Here is a 21,797-nt window from a genome sequence, read left to right as displayed (position 1 = left end):
ATACTCACGTTAAACACTCACACAGTCTTCCTTTCATCACGAATTCTTTTGCCAGTTACATGTAACATATCCTGCACTTCCAGTGAAGAAATTAACCTTGATCGTTTGCAGCTGCTGCTACCAACCTTTTAATGGTACGATCGGCTTTTTCTCTATCACAGAAACAACTCCTCAACTGTGTGCATGTAAGATGCATTAGCTTGTAGATACAGCCGATTACCTCAGTCAGCAAAAGCCAGGTGCACTTTGTAGACAGGATAGATGCTTACAGATGTTCAGACTGGTGCCTAAACGATTCAAGGACATGCTTCCTGATGTAGGTAACTGCTCCATCATACCAAAAACCAGAAAAGAATAATGCTTTCCAAGCAATCAATGATAACATTTCATTCCAAATGAAATATTAGACCCAGAAAGTCCTCTGAAGCTCAATTTCATTGAGTCTCAATCAATATGTAAACAATAAATATATGGGAGTCAAAATCATTACCGCCAACAGATAAGCAGAAAGGTATAACCATCCATGAAACTACCTAATTGTGCCGCAACGAATAGATGAAACTTTGCAAACACCACCTGAGGTCGTGAAAGGCACATCCTTGTAACAGGCAACAAGATCTTCAGTTGTTCTCAGGTCAACCTGCACCGTTTCCCAAACTTTCTTCTTTGGATTCAGCACATCATCGGGGCTGCCATCAAAACCAGGAAATCTCACCCTCTCCCCAACACAGGCAGACTCTGGAGGATCCACCAACTCAACCTTAAGAAGAAGAATCGATTTTCCATAAGCAACTACATGATGGAAGCAGGGAAGAATACGCCCTTAAAGAACAGAAAAAATGACAACTTCACAAATGTATCTTACAATCGTGTGATCATTGTTCGAGGCAGCAAGAACCATGGCTTGCGACTTGATGCCCCTCATGGCTGCTGGCTTCAGGTTGCAAAGCACACAAACTTTCCGATTCTGGAAATTGATTGCAAACAAGTCTTCAGGTTATCCAACATAACATGTTATACCTTTAGACTATAAATTGATAAAAATACAGCCCCTAATAATCTAAAGAGGCTTTTCACATAATGACTTTAATGCAAAAGAATCGTATTATATTAGCTGGAACCCACAATTCAAATTGCTTTGAAGAGCAAGGGCCAATAATATGCTCAAAGAAGCACTTTTTTTTTTAAATTAATTTGGCATATGCGACAGATATAGTGCCACAGCAATAGCAATTTATAATAAGGTGATTGATCTTCCAAAGCCAGAAAAACTACACAATATGAAATGAGAACAAATGATGCCACTCCTGCAGCTATGCCATGAGATTGACTTAAAACACTATGGTGAAGCTGCAGACGGGTCAAAGAAGTTAAGAACACATTATTTGGTTTAAGAATGTCAGAAGGCATGACAGTTAGAGGAGAAACAGCACCTGCATTTCCTCGAGAGGGATGTACTTGACAAGGCCACTAACAACAGTACGTGGACATGCTTCACCAACATCTATCTCCTCAACATACAGTGAATCAGCATCCGGATGCTTCTGAGCCTTAGTGATGAGGCCAACACGGATATCAAGCCTTGCAACAGAAATCTCAGGTTCAGCATCCTTTCCTTTTGCTGCTGCTGCAGATTTTGTTTGTTTCTTTTTTTTTGTTGTTTCATCTGTCATAGAAGAGATGCAGAAAGAGAGAAAAAAAACTAACACTTCCGCCAAACAAAAGAAACTATGAAATTCCATGACCATTACTGTTACACCGTATGCACAAAGCAATACAGCCTAAAAATAGCAACAGATCAGATAGTTTAAATGACTGGCATATTAAAATATACTGGAATACACTTACATATATCAGAAAGAACATCACCTGAAATGGTTGCTTTCTGCAGCTGTTTAACAACCTTCTTTGCTTCAGCTTCAGCTTGAGCTTTGACTATCCTGTCAGCTTGGCTTCCAGCAAACCTCTCTCTGTATTTCTCTACTTCTTCATCTTTCTGCAAGGCACAAAATTTGCTAGGATTTTAAGGTTCCTTAATTAGTAGGGAAAAATAAGAACCAATAGGAGCTTATATAGACATACCATTTCTACAAACAATGGCTCTGGTTGACCTATTTTGTGGCCAGCAGGTATTATTTCCCAAGGCCGCCGAGCCCTACCAACATTCCCATTCTCTTCACAAAATGATAACGTTTCACAAGGCAAATTTAGTTGTTGAAGCACCTACACATGTTACCAGAAGTACAAAAAGGAATTAAGCAACTATCAAAGAACAGACATAACATTGAGATGTAAGACATGGCCCCAGAAAAGCTCTACTACTCAAAAGGTCAATTAGATTATAGCCTTACCTTGACAGAGAAAGAAGGCATGAAAGGCTCTAAAAGAGATGCCAATAAGTGAACCAGCCCAACTGATGTCCTCATTACGATGGAACAAGAAGTCTTGTCCTCTTTGTAGAGCTTCCAGAATTGACTCTCCTATACAATTTGTAAAATAACCTTCAAGGTGTTACATGGCAATTAGAAGAATGTAAAACAAATACCGCACTGCAAAAAAATGGAGATCTTACTTGCAGATACAAGTTCCCCTCACCAGAAATTGTCATTGCTATTTTTAATCCTTGTTTCAGCTTAACCTGACAAGAAAAAAATTAAAGAGAAGAAATTACAAATTTTAGAAAGTATGGTGACATGAATCACAAATATCCCACAAAATCAGCGGTAAAGGAGAGAAATAGGACTGTACTACCACCTTCTCCATAGCTTCCAGATACTGCTCAACTAAGTCGCCAACAGTATCCCCAAATTTTTTTGTTAAAGCATGTGACTCTGCATCAGGTGCATCTGGAACTATTGATCCATACCCTTCTCCTATATTAATGACCAAGAATCAGTAGAAACAGTGTTTGCACTTCAGAACTATTTACAATTTGTAGACAACAAGAACAGGGTCTGACACATGGTCCATTACAAATCTCTAAGATGCAAGAACAACAATCTCCGGGTGGACAAGATCCCAGGTATCCATCCACCCACTCTGTTTTTGGCACATGGCACACATTTCTAAAGGGTCCCGCAAATAAATCCAGGCCAAAACATGGCAAGGCTTGGTCACGAGTTCCAGTCTAACATGGACCATTATCCACCTTTTCATAATTTAAGGGGAAAAAAAAAGGAAAGGTTAAATTTCAAGTTTATTCCAATCTCGTTCCCTTTCCCATGCACCAGTAACCATTCTACCTTTCCTCCAAAATCCTCATCACTCGTCTCCTCCAGTCAGCAGTCAAATTCCTGACGATGTCACCACTTATTCCTGTCCAACATCCTACCATCCCCATTCCCCATCCAGTGATGCATGTAATACCCATGAAGGGCTTCACACCTTAGAAGATAACACCTGCCATTTTTCATCTGAGGAACTGTGCTTTGGAATTTTCTTCTACAAGACATTGAGACTTTCCTACCCTAACGCACCAATCCTCAACATGGCTGGGACCAATGACCAACAATAGGTACAGCAGAGAATAAGAAAATTATGTTTGCCTAGTTATGGGGACAATGCTAACCTTCCCGTTTTGCAACAAAGCTCAACACTCGATGAATGAAGTTTCCCAAGTTCTTCAGCAACTCGCTGTTTTGTTTTGCTTGTAAATCTGTCCATGTAAACAAGGTGTCTGACACCTAAGAACAAAGAGCACAGGAGATATAAGCTCAGGCCATCCAATGAAATCATCACAAGTTCTCTAAGTAATCAGGCAAACAAAAAGGTGAAACTTAACCTACTTCAGGTCGATTAGTTAGCAAGTAATAGCGCCACACTTCAACCGGAATGCTTGTATTTTTTGCATCATTGCCGAAAACTCCCACTCCTTTACTTTTGGAGAACTTTCCTGGACATGGTAGTCACAAAATAATTATAAATTTATAGTGACCACCATAATCCAGAAAATATGATATGAAAAATAAGTTGAAGAACTAACCAAGTAGGAGAAAATCCTACTCAGTCATTGACTATTACATGTAGGCCATCCACTCAACCATAGTGGACATCCCATTCATTCTTGGCGATGTATCCACCAAGAAAGCAACAAATCCCCTATACATTCAGAAGGCCTGTCTTTAGAAAGGATGACCCTAGCAACAATAAGTACATAATTCCTACTGGACAGAACCCCTTCAATGAAAGATAATGCTTTAAAACTAAGATGATGCTAAAAGAATTGCAAACCAAGTTTACACTGAATTCTGGGACTTTGAGATTATCTCAAAAGCAACAAACTAAAATAACTAAGTAAGCAAACCAACCCAAAAAGCAGACCTGCTTCATAATTTAAATACTCTGTGACACTGATAGTTTTCATTAATGTCCAGCTTTCTTCAGTACCCAACAATGTTGAAGGAAACATGACCTGAAATAAATAAAGCAAGACAAGTTTAACCAAACAAACAAACTTTAAAAAAAAAAAATCAAAGCCAAATTAGCTTCCAATATTCAAAATATTCATGAAGCATCATGACAAAATCTACAACCAACATAAGCATAATGTAAATTGAAAATCACATATATCCTTTGATGTATACTAAGACAAGTTCACAGAAGCGAAGATGGTTATACTATGCAAGCAGCTTCATTAAAAGGATACCTCTATGATGTGCATTTCAATATAGATAGTCAGACATCTGTTTCATTCACCATGTTCTTTTAATTTAAGTTCCTAAAAGCCTAGCCTAGCAAATGATCCGGCAAATCCATGAGCGTCTAAGAAACCCCATAGATATAAAAATATAAAAGATGTGCATTTCAATATACATAGTCAGAATCTGATTCACTTGAGTGCCAAAAGGAGATAGATTTCGTGATCTAGAAGTATATAGGCTTGCTCTAATAACCTCCATTGCTCATAAAGTGACCTACCCTAAAGGGAAAAGAGTACAAAAGTGAACTGCTTGCTTACCTTATGATGACCTAAATCCAAGAAATACATAAAAATAGATTGTTACATGAAGAACCATGGATGCTAGAAATATTCTCTACACTCCCCCCTACAGTTAAACTTGACCTTTTGATATGACAAGCTGTATACACTTTTACACGACAAAGAAAAGGAAGCAATCTAATCCTAAGTTATCAAAGTCATTGGGTGCAGCCAGCGCGACAGGTCCCACCTAGTGCCTAGGTGCACCGAGGTGCACTTAGGTGACCATTTAACAAATTATGGCTGTATGTATTACATACAGTCAATATTATATAATATAAATTATATAATATATCCGATTGTCATATATAACCTAATATATATGTTAAAAAGTGTGGAAAATAACTATTATATATATTAAGCTATTAAGTATTAAGTTATATAATATGAGTTTATGGCTAATAGTGATATATAACAACCATCCATAACAGTCAATACTTTATGATTTATATTATACTTGTATACTGAAGACAAAATATAAAGTTTGTATCATTGAAGCTTCAAGAAACTGAAAATCATTCGATAAGTTCCTAGACTCAAATGTTCATTTCAATTCATAAATTATAACAAAAAATGCATAGTGATCAGTGATCTGAAGAAGAAGATGCAAGCCCATCATCATCTGAATTATCGCCTAAATGAAGTTGACATGAATGAAATATGTGTCTTCTGCTTGCTTAAATAACCATTCCCACATTCAAGCAAGAGTGGAAGACTATCTCTTAGGCTTCCACAACTTAAACATTAACACCACACCGGTCTCCAACAATATTTAATCCTGATTAAAGATTTTAAGAAGGAAGAACCCTGTTGAGTTAGATGAGTGTCCCTTTGACTTCAATGGACTAGGCAGAGGCACACCCAGTCCCATATAGGCGTGACCAGCTGTTAGCATAGGCGCACGCCCACCTTACATTCCCTAAGTGCTGGACTCAGGCAATGAATGAAGGAGCTGTGCCTAGGCAACGCCTTAACAACATAGACCTAATCACAAAACATGAAATAATAAATGGTTGTGAACAGGTCAACGTCACTTCCAATCTGTAAAAGGATTCAAGGTCTTTGCAAGTCCTGTTATCTTGTAACTAATAACTATAGGAGTGTATGCATCAAAATGCTCATTTTTGTGTAGGTTAAAAAATGGCTGGCCCACCAATGGGCCATTACCTGATCAAACTGATCTGCACAGATTAGACTGGGCTCAGAAGTCGAACCCAACTCTGAATAGACAGGCAAGGCCATCCCTATCTCTAAGATCCAGGTAAAAGCCAGTACGCTCTTTAACCAGTTCATTGACCAGTCTAGGCTGAACTGGCAGAAAAAAAACAGCTCACAACCTGCACAGATGACACATGGGACAGTTTTCAAATCCTAGCCAAATATCTTTACTCATTTCTGTGTCTTTCAATCAAGTAATCCTCATTATAGGGACAGAGCCCCATGACCGAATTAGGACTTCGGGAAGCATACATGCAGTAACTCAAAAGATAGAAAAGTTGGATTAAGAGTCAAGTAATGAATATAAGCATTTGGAAAAAGAAAAAAACAGCCATCCAGTAAGACAATGTCATACAAGAGACAGATTTACTATCTGTAATAACCACACCTGTCATACCAGTCCAAGCATTTTGAAGAAGATAGAACAGAGGAAAAGCATGCAGTGACCATTCACTGTTTAGTGAATAAGTTTGTTTCATTTTAATAAGGTTTGGTTCTAAAAATTTTCCAAAAAGTTGTAGGAAGTAAACTCACAGTGTGAAATGGCACATTGTCTTTGCCCATGAACTGAAACAACTCCACATTTTCAGGATTCTTCCACCACTTCTCCCACTCTGGTGTATAACATGCCGTTATTGATACATACCCAATAGGCGCATCAAACCAGACATAAAATACCTAATAGAATCTTTTCAAGTCAGAATCGAACCTTTAAACGCAACCACGTACATAAACACATGCACATGCACACATACACATGTGTATGCGCCTTATATATACATGCACACAAACATATATAGTTATATACATACATATATGCATATATTGATATATAAAATCATTTAAAAAATAAAAAAAATGTGAAGGTCTGAGTTTTTTACCTACCAATTTTCTTACAAAAACATTGATCTAAATTCAAAATGTCTAATAATATGTTCAAGGAAGCATCAAAAAGATTAAAATAAATTAAAAATAACTTTTCCAAAAAAATGACAAACATTTTGCAGTTTTTCAAAATATCACAAATTTTCCCCTTTTTAATTTCCTTTATTTTCCACTTTCCTCACATTTATTTGAAAATTTTCCAATATCTTTGACAGTGATATGTACATACATGTTCAATCAGTCCCATTTTAGGACTGGTTTTACAATACCCTTCATTCTTAACAGTTTAGTCATTTTTCTGTAACCTACCTTATGGATGTGAACTTTATATTTTAAAAATAATGATCTACAAAAAACAGAAATAACATTCTTTAAATGGGTAGATAAAATTTTAAAAGTGAGATTCTTTTGCTTTTAAAAGCATCTTATATGTTATACGTTCTTAAAAGAATGACTACATCTGCATAATTATTTCTGAAAAATACCTAAAAATATAAGGTGTGGCATAGCCACTATCAAAAAGGCACTATTTTAAAGTGCACACACACACACACACACACACACACACACACACACACATATATATATATATATAATATTGAAGAGGTAATTCATACAGTTCTTAGTCCCAGCACTACCTTATCCTTGAACTTCTCAAGAGGCACGGGTACTCCCCATTTCAGATCCCTGGTTATACACCGAGACTTTAAACCTTCTCTTAACCAAGCATGTGTTGCCTGAATTGCATTTTGGCTCCAAGATCCAGCAACTGACATCTTATTGATATACTCTTCTAATTTATCTTTCAACAATGGGAGTTCTAGAAACAAATGATTTGTATCACGGATGCGGGGCGAAGATCGACAGACCTAAAAAAAAATAAAGTTCAGGAATATTTTACAGACCCAATACATAACCAAATCTTCCAAATGCTGAGACATAATGTCCCAAGTGTCATGGGTCTCCTAATTGGACAGTTTTCCTTAAGCATATAAAATAAAAGGTTAAAATTTAACGATTGACACAATTCCCATTTCCCATTATATACCTTGCACCTTGGATCTATAAGCTCAGTTGGATTTAATAATTTTCCACATTTTTCACATTGGTCGCCCCTAGCATCCCCATAATCACATCCAGCCGTGGGACATGTGCCCTCCACAAGTCTATCAGCCAAAAAGCGATTGCAAGTGTCACAATATAGCTGCAAAATCAAAAGTTAAATGGGAAAAATAAGACCTGACCCTTCAGACCAAGAAAAAAAAGAAAAAGAAAAAATCATGGCTACTACTTACTAAATGAGAAATGACACCTTTCAATCAGAATAAATGGATTATACACTCACACAACTCAGATTCTGTAGTAAAATGAGAAGACCCATACCTGCTGCATTGTATTCTCAGTGAGCCACTTGTTCTCCAGGAGTTTATTGAATATTGCTTGGCAGACAACAGTTTGATTAGGGCTAGATGTACGCCCAAAGTGATCAAAACCTATATCAAACCATTCATAGATTTCCTTGTGGATTGCATGGTACCTATATCAATTAAACAAGCACGGCTAAGTTGACAGAACAATGCAGGGATGCGACAGTCTTGAAAAGAAAAGACCTATTATCTACATGTATCTTATATGATATCACCGGTTAACTGTACCCAATTGGATAAGAAAACATGAAAACAGCAATATTGTTTGAAAAAGGAAAATAAAACCCAAAGCACTGCAAACATGTCAAATCCACCACAAAATGCTCCTCCGCAACATAATTTGCATATGCCAACCAAAAATCTAAGAATAAAACGTAACAAAAAGTGCATAACAGTACCAAGAAAAGAAGGTAACAGTGCTTCATCAGCTGAAGTATCGTGAACGCATCTAGTTCTGGCTTATTTGTTTTCAACTTTTTGTTGATGACCTTAAAGAAAGAGGAAGTCCAGATCAACATGTTAATAATTCTTCTTCCATAATTCATTAATATAAACATTAAACAACTAAAAATTATTCAATTTCCACAAGGAAAAAAGGTTTTTTTTTTCTTTTTACACTTTACAGTTATCCTAAATGCTCTCCTTTTTCTTCCCATATTCACAAATTCAACTCAATATTGTTCAGTGAAAGGCCGGAAACTCATGTGGCTATACGTAAAATCATTTTAACCCAACTTCACACTACTATGCAACTTTTATCAGGTATAACTATTGATGCTCTGTAAGTGCATTTTATATTAAAAGAAAGACATTTAGGAGTACGGAGAACATTAGCAAAATCCCTTGACTACATATTCTTAGCACACTGTCCATAATAAAAGAAACAGAAGCTCATTCCTTTAAATAACCGCATGACAAACAAACTTCTCCAACAGGATATTCGTTCAACTATCAAATTCTTTTCTCCGAAAAACTCTCCTTCCCCACTTCCACACCACCTTAAAGCGAGTTAACAGGAAGATGTAGAACGCTGTTAGCAAGTAGTAGAAACCATTAGAAAACATTATCAGAATTAGAAGCAAGGGAGTCGCCAAGGCACCACACTACATGTAGCAAGAAGAGAGCACCCCAATAAACCCACCATCTATTCATAAACTACTCGTGACATACTCAAATTATGAACAGAGGAAGAAAACAAAACAACGCTATGTCATCTAGGGGGAAAACCCACTAAACAGAAGTGCACCAAAAGTAGAATCATCCACAGATCAAATAGAGGAACACACTTGTCACAAATCTCTTTTGGGGAGCAACCCTCCTCCATTGCCTTCGTCTCTGTGGCCGTTCCGTACTCATCTGTCCCGCAAACGTATACAGTATTGTAGCCGCGAAGGCGACAGTACCTCGCGAAGACATCCGCGCTCAAAACGCCTTCAGAAATCAGCACAAAAGGCACTCAATAAGCAAACAGCCGAAAAACAGAAAGCCCACAGGAAATTCCCAATAAAAAAGCTCCATTTTCACACAACACAGACTCACATCCGATGATATTTCCAAGATGGGGAACATTGTTGACGTAAGGAAGAGCGCTCGTAATGAGCACATTTCTCCTGCCGTCGATCGGAAGCTTCGGCGTCCGACCACCGGTGGCTTCTCCCATCTCTCCCTCTTCGCCTCGAACCCCAAGAGCAAAGAGCTCGTTGCTCCGAGAAATCAAGGAACCTGAAAAATACTAACAACAGCAAGTTCTTGAACACAGCGAACAAAAGCAAAACCAAGGCACCAACCACTGCTTTACACAAATACCCCATGAAATTTCACCCAGCCCACAAATTCAAAGCTCCACTTGCTCCACCCACGGCTCTCTCTTTCTCATCTCAGCATGAAAAAAATCCCAGAAATTGCAGAACCAACGAAAGACGGGGAGAAAAGGAACTCACCACGAAATCCCAACTACGTCGGAGCAATTCCCTCAGAGAGAGAGAGCGAGCGAGAGAGAGAGATTCTTCTACTAGGAGTCTAGGCGCCACCCCAAAATGTCGAAGGGGGAGGAGGAGAAGCTAACTTTGTGTAAAACCTACTGATATACATTATTACTAAAATACCCTTCATAAGTGTTCAAATTACAAACCAAGTGTCGTCTCTTACCAAGCCCGAACTGAGCCCTAGGTCCTGGTCGGGGCTTTATTCTCAGCTTTTCCTGGCTTAGGTGAGTCCGGCCGATTTTCTCCGAACCCACTAAAGTGAGCTAGTTAAGCACCACTGCCTAATTTATCTGTCATTGGCCCGTTCTCGCAGTGCCACTAGTTTACAAATTGAGAATTTTATAAAAATACACTTGCATTTTAATAGAAAAACACGCTTAAGCTTCAAAGAGTTTTGATCTACTTATTTGTTGTGGTAAACATTTGCATTTGACTTTAATATTGAGAGGTTTTTGTCATTTCCTTCAAAAAGTTAGTTTTGTAAAAACAAGTTGCTAATTACTTCGTCTTATCGGGCCTAACTACACGGTAAGAGTCAATTAGGTAACTCTAAAATAGGTTAGGCCTAAAACAATATGAAATTCCCAAAATATTCCCATTTGGGCTTTTTCCGCTCAATTTGAACTCCATTGTTAGTTACATGCATATGTTGGGGTTGAGAATTTTGCAATTCCTGCTTGGTAGGTTGGTGTTGACAGTAAGTTGTCTTTGTATGAAAGATGAAAATTTTGGTCTGAATTCTATTGAGATCACCTAACATGATATAAGGGTTAGGTTTCAAATGCAGTTTCGCTCTAATGTGCAACCCTAGCCAGCTAATCCATGTATGTTTTATGTGTTTTTAAATAAATATGTATTAGAAATGCGTTTGGAAGGTTATGGTAGGTTTTAAGATTCATTTAGCTGAAAATTACAAATTTTCATTTCAATGCTCGCGAGGGGGGATGGGATACCTCCAAGAGATCGAAGTCCCTTCCTTTTTCTCCATGCTATCAGGGTCCATGGCTACTTCTAAACCTGAGTGGAGAGTGGTATACCTATCAATTAGAGTGTTGTGCATATATTGTTTGCAGTCCAAATGAGTAGCGTCTATGAGAATCAAATTGACGACAAGACTTACACTAGTCCGCCAGTCAAACAAGATATGCTACATCTCTCAAGGCATTTTAATGCTCATGAGATCAGTATGATCAGCTAAACAATCTAATTGATCTAATCGCTGCCGATTTGGGGCATGGGATGAAGTTATCCAACACTTTAGTTCTCTATTTTTCGAACTGAATGATGACAATTGATGTTAATCACCTACCCAATTTTTCTCCTACTTAAAAAAGAAAGTAGTATCATTGGACAAACTCGTCTAATATTCAAAATCTGCAACGCCTAGGCCAGCTAAGTTCATGCTTAACTAGTCCTAGTCATTTTCCTAATATGCATAGAATGAATCATGTTAATTTTACGGGATATGGGGAAGGCTCAAACAACAAATAACCTTCTTTAACTACTCATTCCCATTGAATTAGGATTAGTTGTTGTTTAAGCATGTCTCCATGACAAAGTAACATCATTAACCTTTCTCCTCGAGGCATAATTAAATGACATAGGGCAGTAGAAAAAGTAAGACATCTATGTATCTTTAAGTAGTACTCGCACAATGATGAAACATGGATATTTTTTCATTCATCACTGAGTCAACATATATATATACTGCAACTTGTGGTATCGCTAATGCAAAGGTGAAGCCAGAAATTTTTTTTCTATGGGGTGCTAAATATATGGTTAACAAATTTTCAATTAGCCTTGAGGCAGTGACTTGAATTTCGTGGGGTTCAACTATATAACTGGACCCAAATCCTCCTAGATTCAATCACTGAAAATAAGGTTTTAAGTAGACTCTATGGAGCATATGCCTCACAGAGACCCCACGTATCTCTGCCATTGTGTTAATGTACTATAAAACAAAGCTTTCTTATATTTGTGAGAGTCGAAAAGCACTACAGTAAATTATATTTGCCTTACATTTCACTAAGGATCTAGGCTCTCCTCTAGATCTTGATTTGGTTATTCAAATATGTGCATTATGATCTCATAATGACAACATGATCTCTTAAATGGCTTACGAGGGTTATTAACTTGGGATTAGTTATGTGGTATGAAAGAGATAAAAACACCACATTATGAACATCTCACTCTATTTAACAAATAAGATAGATGTAAAAGGAAACATTTAGAATGCTAGATATAAAATGTCAAAAGTTTAGTTTCGTATTGAAGATTGTAAGAGATCTTCAAAGACTTATAAAAAGGTTGTTAAAGTGATTAATTTCAAGCCTTTTTGAGGCTAAAACCAAAGCTGCTAAGAGTCTGGCTATGATACATTGAACCAAGGGCTCGAATCCGATTTGGAAGTGGATTGAGTTGTCACAATGGTATCAAAGCATGGTTCAACACTCAAACCTGGGTTCCCACACGCATGGATGCATGCACCTTAAAGGGAGTAGATTGTAACACCCCAAAAATTTAATCTTGTATTGAAGATTGTGAGAGATCTTCAATGACTTATAAAAGAAGTTATTAAAGTGATTAGTTGTCATGTTTCCTAGCTTTTTTTAGGTTGAAATTAGTTTACTAAACTATACTTAAAATATTAAGCATTGAATCTATCAAACAAAATCATGCCCACAACGAGTTGGATATGTATGATATTTGTATAGGTGACTTCGTATGACCATGTTTTTCTAGGTATTGCATACAAAATTTTAATTTACTTTTTATTTGTTGTTTCTCATATAAGGTTTATATGTATCTATTCATTGTTTAGTTGTGGTTGAATAGATTTGAGAGTAATTTCACAACCTTAGAAATTTCTCAATCAAAGTCATCAACTAGACATGCAGTGCTAATAGTTGTGAGTTTCCTAATTTTTCCACAATATGAAAAGGAATAAACTTGAGCATAAAAGGTCAAATGTGTTGGAGGAAAGAACCTGACACTTGGAGGAAAGAATCAGACACTTGTAAGGTAGAAAGCTACTAACAGCAGGGAAAATTTGCAAGCTATAAAATCCTCAACTGGTGAAAGAAATAAGGCAATAAAATATTATGAAAATAATCACGATGAAGACAAACAAGAAAGTTGTAAAGGTTGCAACCGAAATCCTTAGAACAGTCATGATGAATTTATAAATACCATCACTCGTCCACATTGTAAAGAGAAGAAACAGAGCAAGTTCTTAATGAAACCTATGTGAGAGTAGGCTTCCACCGAAGACGTAGGCAGATTGCCGAACCTCATTAAATCTGAGTTTTCTCCTCTTTTCTTAAGAGATCCATTTCATTATATGGTATCAGAGATCTCACAACTTTCTGATCAATACTAATCTATGGCTTTTCAAGGTGCATCTTTAGCAAATCCTTCAGATTCGTCACAATCCGGTATGTATCCCTCTTAATCGCTTTTCCAATCACCCAATAGCCTCCAACATTTTCTGTTGATTAAGTTATCCAGAGATAATTATCTCCTATGGGAGTTACAGTTTACTCCCATCTTAATCACTCATGATTTAATGGGCATGGTGGACAGCAGCACACCTGCTCCTGAGAAACACAAAAGCTGTTCAATTAAGATTAATCCTGAATACCATAAGTGGCTCAGGCATGATCAGTTACTGGTCAGTTGGTTGATAACTTCTCTGACAAAAAATATTCATAGTTAGATTGTTGGTTTAAAGTCTTCACATGAAATATGGAAAGCCTTAAGAGAGTCTTATGTTGTTCATTCCCGATCTCGGGTTATTTAACTAAGATCACAATTTCAAGATCTTAGAAAAGGGGATAAGTCTGTGGATTAATATTTTCAAAAAGCCAAAAACTTGGCTCATCAGTTGGCCGTTGCATAAAAACCAATCTCTGATGAAGATATGGTTATGCAAATCCTCAAAGGTTTCCCATCTGAGTGTATGGCATTTAGAACATCTATAGAGACACGTCCAATTCTAGTCTCTTTGAATGAATTGCATAGTTTGCTTTTGATCCAAGAAGCTCGATTCAATGAAAATGATGATATTGTGAATATCAATGCCAATGTCGTTATGAAGAGTAGCAGTGATAAAGGTAAGGGACAAAATGTGCAATACAATGATCAGACTTATAACATAAAAAAATACAAGAAAAATTTGGAAGAAGGGACGAAATCAATTTGGAAATAAACCCGTGTCAAATCTGTAAGAAATATTGGACACATTGCAAAGACTTGTTATCGCTACACTAATATGCTACCCAAGGATCAAAGGGGAACAAGGCCCCAAGCCTATGCTGCTGCACCCTCAAGCAACTCTACTGCATCGGACGATGATACTTGGTATCCAGACTCCGGGGCAAGCCAACATATTACAAATGATATTAACAACCTCTCTTTATATTCATCATAACATGGAAAGAATAAGGTGAAGATAGGTGACAGATCAGGTTTGTCAATTTAACACACTGGCTTTGATTTGAAAGATATTTTACATGTGTCTGGCATTACAAAGAATTTATTATTTGTGCATAAATTTGTTTAAGACAATAATGTTATATTTGAGTTCACACCCATTTCTTGTGACATTAAGGAACATACATAGGGAAGATCATCCAACACGGGCAAAGTAGAGATGGGTTGTACCAAGTATTAGAATAAGCAAACAAATAATACTGAGAGAAAGTCAACAGATACTTGGAATCAACACCTAGGACACCTTGCATTTAAAATTGTGGAGTCAGTTTTAAATTCTATGAATATAGCAAGCAAATAATGCTGAGAGCAAGTCCCCAGATACTTGGCATCAACACCTAGGACACCCTGCATTTAAAATTGTCGAGTCAGTTTTAATTTCTATGAATATACCATATGACACTTATTTTGATCATTTTGTGTGTGAAGCATGTCAGAATGACAAGTCACATAGACTTCCTTTCAAAAATAAAATTGGTTCTTATACCGAACCTTTAGAAGTTATTTTTTTGAATGTTTGAGGATTAGCCCCAGTACTTAGCTCTAGTTGATTTAAATATTATGTTATTTTCACTGATGGGTACTCCAAATATATTTGGTTATATCTGCATAAAGCATAAATCAGATGTGTTGAAAACTTTTGCTCCTTTCAAGGCATATGTTGAAAATGTTGTTGAACGAAAGATAAAAGTCTTTTCTGATTGGGGTGGAGAATTTCAAGCCCTCTCAGAATTTTTGGAAAAACATGGGATTGGGCAAAGGGTGTCACGCCCATATACCCCACAACAAAATGGGATGTCTGAACGCCGCCATCGCCACATTGTTGAAACCAGCTTGAGCATGATGGCTCATGCTGGAATACTGAAAAATTATTGGGCACAAGTTTTTCATTCAGCTATATTTCTCATTAATCGGATCCCATCCAAAGGTTTAAGATACAAGTCACCTATGTAAGTTTTATTTGAACAAAAACAAAGATTACAATTTTCTTGAAGTTTATGGCAGCGTTGTTACCCTTGCATAGAATCATATAGACAGAACAAATTAGATTACAAAAGTGAGTTATGCACATTTATTGAATATGCTCTTAACCACCATGGGTACTTGTGTTTAAGAATAAGAGATCAAAAAATATTCATTTCCAGACATGTAAAGTTTGATGAAAACAGTTCCCATTCCTTGAACTTCAAAGTAAGATGCCACCAAGAGATAATGGCAACAAAAATCACCCCAATGTGTAGATCCTTGACGTGCCATCATTTATCATGCCAAGAGAAATGAGCTCATATGGAGAAATGCAACACACCAATTTGGACACTTCTAAAAATACTGTCCATATCCTACCAACAACAGGTAATATAGAAAATGAAACTGAATTTAATGAACCTACTCAAACTGAGCAAGAAAAACAATCTCTAGAGGGTTCATATTCACGTAAGGAACAATCATTTGGCCGCACGATCATATGATAACCAGATCATAGATGAGAAGTCTAAAACCCACAGTATATTTATCAAAAAAGCATCCACCACCCCTTGCTTTGCTTTCCCAAGTTCAAACTGAAGTAAAGCCAAGCGATGTAAGGGTAGCAGCTTAAGATGCCAGAGGGAGGGCTGTTATGCAAGCCGAATTTAATGCCCTCAAGGGAACAAAACTTGGTCTTTGGTTTCAACGAGTCAAACTAAAAGCATGATAAGATGCAACTGGATTTTCAAAATAAAAAGAAATGCAGATGGATCTATTGAGATATACAAGGCAGACCTTGCAGCTAAAGGGTACTCTCAATGTGAAGGTCTAGACTACTTTGAAACTTTCAGTCATGTGGTAAAACCCTAAACCATTAGGACAATACTAACTATTGCCATTAGCAGGAATTGGCCCATACAACAAAATGCTTTCCTTCATGGTGATTTAGAAGAAGGTGTTTATATGCATCAACCTCCAAAATTTGAAGATCCTAACAAACTAAACCACGTCTGCAAATTACACAACGCTTTATATGGGTTTAAACAAGCCCCCAGGGCATGGTACTCTAGATTAAGCTCACACTTGCAAAAGCTTGGATTCAAATTGCCAAGATTAATACATCTCCATTTATTCTCATTAATGGTCAAGTTGAACTTTTTGTGCTAGTTTATGTAGATGATATCATTGTGACAAGAAACAAAAAGAAAGAAGCATCAAAGCTCATATCTCATCTAGGGCAAGAATTTGCAGTGAAGAATTTGGGTATGTTGCATTACTTTCTTGGGATAGGGGCCATCGAAACACCTAATGGTCTCACTCTCACACAACAAAAATAGATCTTGGATCTTTTACTTATCTTGGATCTTTTACTTAGGGTCAAAAGGGAAGGAGTTCAACCTGTCTCTACACCAATGGCCACGACAAACATCGAAAATTCTGGACAAAAACTTTGTGATTCTACTCTTTATCATAGTACAGTTGGAGCCTTACAATATATAACTTTGACACGTCCTGACATCAGCTTTGCTGTTAATCAGGTGTGTCAGTTTATGCACACACCAACAGAGACCCATTGGGCAGTTGTAAAAAGGATCGTACAATATTTGAAAGCCACTATCCACGAGGGACTACTTATAAATGCTTCACCTCAATTTGTAACGTTTGACATTTGCAGGTGGGCCGGATCGGGTCCAGACTCAGACCCGAACCCACTTGCGTGAAGGAGCCCAACGCGAGGGAGTTCTTCTCCCTCGTCTCCCTCTTCGTTCCTTCCTCTGTGACATCGCAAGAAGAAACAGGAGGCGAGAGGAACAGCTGACGACAAAGGGTGTGGCTGCAAAGACCTCTTGGCCAGCGTAGGAAGGGCGACGGCAGCGGTGTTTCAATAAGCCCTCCCAACCTTTTTCTTCTTCTTTCCTCTTCCTTCTTCTCCTCCTCCCTCCTGTGCAGCCTTTCCCCTTTCGTTTTTTTATTTTTTTTATTTTTGTTTCTCTCCCTCTCCTCCTCTGCTCTAGCTCTCACTCACTCCCTCACTCACGCTCGCTCTCCCTCAACCATTCTCTATGTTCTCCCACCCTCTCTGTCTGCCTCTCCCTCTCTGCACATTCTCGTCCCTCTCATCCCACTCGCTCTCTCTCTTCTGTCCGCCTCCCTCTGTCAACGCCTCCCCCTGCGCACATGCTCTTTACTCGAGCTCTCTCCCCATTTTCTATTTGTTTTTTTTTTTCCTTTCTCCCAACCGAGCACTCTTCCTCACTAATTTTATTACTGTTTGATCGGATTTCAGCTTGGGGGACATGTTCTTCCCCTCATAGTAGCGACTAAATGGTGTTGGTGGTGGCGGCATTACACGATTTTTGCCGTTGGGGATCGTTTGAACACTTGAGGTGGCTGCCAAGATCATTGCGACAATTTAGACACTAAGATTGGGTGAGCGAGACCTAATTGATCATAGATTATTGAATATGATCTATTAGAGCATGTATAATTATTGTTTGAGCATACTAGAATTTAGAATTGATGTTTTGGGATGCATATTAGCGATGTTGCTTTTCGGGGAAAGTTTAGAATTATGTTGGATAAGCGATGATTCATGCCTATAATGTTCTTTTAAGCTTGAGGTCTTAATTTTCGAAGCTATTTGGAAACATGGTAGAGATTTTGATGTGGGTGAGAAGATTTAGAACTGTCTTAGTGAGCACGTGGTGCATGCTTTTGTGAACGGGTGTATCTTGACGTTATTTAGCGAAAGAATATGTAAGTTGGATGTAACTAGTGGGTTGATGCCTTGACTAAAGAAAGTTAATGAGAAATGTGTTAGTGATGGATTGATCGAAGCATTGAGTTCTCATGTTTGGTGGCAACGTCAAGAAGTTGGGAAGTGGCTTATTGGAGGGCCTTGTGATTCGACACTACCCGTCGACACCCTTTTGAGGCGATGACATGTGCCTCAATGATGTTGTTTTATATTTGTATGCTTTGTGAAACTAAGCTAGTAGAGAATTTACCACTCGTGTATGTTTGCAGGTACACCGGGCGCATCCAGTAGACCTTGAGCAATTAGACGTGAAGCTCGAGGCGTTTTGGAGTGTTTTGTGGACACACGGTAGGTATGGCGACATCCCAGGCAAATCTCTGCTTGGGGCCAACTTGTGAATGTGTGTTCCTAGGATCGTGGGATCCTAAGATTGTGATGTAATTGAATGATTACTTTGTGAGTGAATGTATGTATGTATGCAAATGGTTTGATTCATGATAAGATTTGTTTTGAAAAGCTATTAGAAGTTTGTTTTGAAAACTGTTACGCACTTGCATGTGCATGCTGGAATTGATAACTGCTTAGGACAGATGAGGCGGGGTATGGAGTCGAGTGCCTCCTCGACCCCAATTGTGTATTAGAAAGCATCCTAGAATGATAACTGGCTAAGACAGCTACGAGCTAATCACGGATCGAGACTACTCTCCGGGATTTGGCTAAGTTTTGAAAGATGTGAATGATGTAGTTGATAAGATGTGAGTGCTAATGAATGTGAATGTTGTGAATTGTTGCATTTGCATTGCCATGGGCAATGATGCAAATGAATGAATTGGAGGGTAGTTGTACCCGTACAGTATGACGGCTAGCTAAGAATGTAATGATATGTATGGCCCTCGTGTGAAGACAATTGAAGGTGTGGGTGCACTCGTGAAGTGTACCAACCTCATGAGCTAACGAGTCATTTTGTGAATGTGCAATTATAATGATAATAATGAAAGAATAAGATATGAGAGGCCAGTGGAATGTCGCTATGTGCTTGGGAGTTGTCTCGCCTTCACCACTGGTCTCGCCTGTTCGGAGCGCAGGCCGTGCAAGGCCCCATGGTACTGTTGTGTGATGTGCTTGGAGTGTTGGGCTCCCGCCTTCCCAACCTGGGTGTCCTAGGGAAGGCTGAGTATCTCTCCGTGGAATTCACACACCCATGGATGAGTGCTCTATCACTACAGCAGATGAATGGATTCATACTGCTATGGGCTACCACGGGGGTTGTCTCTCGACTATGGGCCGCTCATGGTGTGCACGTGCGTGTGTTTGCACCCATAAGAACTGTCAATTCACTAAAGCTAATGAAAATGAAAGTATGTGAATAAAGTGTATGTGATTGATGTGCATGTGATTTGAAATTGTGTTATCTTGGCCATTGAGTGACCTTTATATGTCGTGGTCTATGTGAGGGGCCTTCTTGGCAAATGATGTGACTATGTCCTGACACGACATGATATGATTTGCTTTTATGATTGTATTATCTCATATTTGAGCCATACCTAAAAGGGTTTGAGATTTTCCTGGCTTGTTGCCATACTGCGAAGGCTAAGCCTTCAGTTGTTTCTTTTTTTTTCATATTTTGGCGGACCCGAGGCAGCAGGTTGATGAGATGACTTCACTCACATCCTACTGGAGAGGTTTTGGGTCGTTTGTAGTGCCAGCGCGTCGTGTTTTTGGTTATATTGATGTCTTGTTGTTGTTAGGCATCAATTACATGGTTTGAGGCATTTTGTCATACACATTGATGTAATTGTGTATCAGCTGAAATTGTTATATAAATGAAAGGTTGTCCCCTTGTTTCTAAAGACATAGCTCCATCCGTTTTGAATTGTTGTGTCATCGCACCTTAATGCTTTATGTTTACAAAAAAAAAAATTTGTTTGAAGGTCAAAAGGTTGGGGTGTGACAGCTTTGGTATCAGAGCTATAGGAAACCCCACTATGGATGTGAGTTAAAGCCTATCTGTGAAGTCGTGTTGCCCAGATACACATTTATTTGATTGAAGTGTTATTGTAGCTTCGATTTTACAAGTAAAGTATAAGTACGTAATGTGATTGATGTTTTAAGACATTGTGCTAATGCACGTTTGTGATTGGATTCGCAAGATTGGTCATAGACTTGGTTTGAGAACAAAGATTCTTGTTTGTACAGATGGAATACCAACGTAGGGTAAAAAAGCGAGCTGGACCGCCTACAGTGACACAAAGAGAGCCAAGTTCTGCCCATTCTGATGCACGTACCTCAGTGGATGATAGTACATCAGGGCAATAGAATGCCTAGACTAGTGTGGGTACCCAAACCCCACCAGGGCAGACTCTACCTGTGGATCAGCAGACTATACTGCTAACAACCTTGCAGACACTGACCTCCCTTGTACAGTCGATGGTCAATAATCAGAGGAGTCATACATCCCGTACTGGAGACACCAGTGCGCTGCTTTAGGAGAGGGCAATAACGGTGTCGTTACAATAGTTTATGGCGATGCAGCCGCCTGTCATTACAAGAGATGGTAGACCTGACAAGGCAAAGGAACGGATTGAAGAAGTTGAATGCATCTTTGAGCTTCTGAAGATGCTAGAAGGAGACAAAGTAAACTATGGCTCATAACTGTTGAAAGGTGATGCCAAGAACTGGTGGCAATCAACCTGTGAAATCCGATTTACTGACCAATTGTCAATCTCATGGAAGCATTTTAGAGACTTCTTCTTCAGCACTTACTTTCCAGTGCATGCCAGAGACAAGAAAATGCAAGAGTTTCTTGATTTGCAGCATAATCAATTGAGCTTGAAAGAATATGTTACGAAATATCGACACTTGGAGGTGTATTGCTCACACCTCTACACTACAAATGAGGCCAGAGCAGGCACGTTTGTGCGTGGGCTGCAGGATGGACTGCGAAGCAAAGTTTTGTCAAGCAAACCTCGCGACTTGGACGGGGCGATCACCATGACAAGATGCATAGAAGAGGACTGGGCAAGGACACATAAGAACCATATAAAAAGACAGGTCAACACTCACACGATGGGCGAATATAGGTCATGCAC

General features: G+C 38.4%; 1 protein-coding gene across 2 annotated transcripts; it reads right to left on the bottom strand.

Annotated features, from left to right (window-relative positions):
• Positions 1-417: 417 nt before the first annotated feature.
• LOC116267083 (probable methionine--tRNA ligase) lies at positions 418-10,546 on the bottom strand. Of its 2 annotated transcripts, none has more exons than XM_031648649.2 (18): positions 10,449-10,546; positions 10,048-10,230; positions 9,795-9,939; positions 8,465-8,618; positions 8,130-8,285; positions 7,720-7,950; positions 6,731-6,874; positions 4,321-4,411; positions 3,786-3,892; positions 3,569-3,683; positions 2,755-2,873; positions 2,573-2,638; positions 2,352-2,480; positions 2,083-2,223; positions 1,870-1,996; positions 1,434-1,666; positions 866-967; positions 418-760 (listed from the first exon to the last, which is right to left on the bottom strand). In XM_031648649.2, the coding sequence occupies exons 2-18, from the start codon at positions 10,166-10,168 to the stop codon at positions 530-532; spliced, it is 2,412 nt and encodes an 803-aa protein (XP_031504509.1). In that variant the 5' UTR covers positions 10,169-10,230; positions 10,449-10,546; the 3' UTR covers positions 418-529. The 2 variants fall into 2 exon arrangements, with proteins under 2 accessions (XP_031504509.1, XP_031504508.1); XM_031648648.2 differs by having other exon boundaries at positions 10,048-10,240; positions 10,449-10,540.
• Positions 10,547-21,797: the final 11,251 nt, after the last annotated feature.

This window comes from Nymphaea colorata, chromosome 13 (assembly GCF_008831285.2).
Source record: "Nymphaea colorata isolate Beijing-Zhang1983 chromosome 13, ASM883128v2, whole genome shotgun sequence".
Taxonomy (NCBI): Eukaryota; Viridiplantae; Streptophyta; class Magnoliopsida; order Nymphaeales; family Nymphaeaceae; genus Nymphaea; species Nymphaea colorata.
This window is presented reverse-complemented; position numbering and strand designations above follow the sequence as displayed.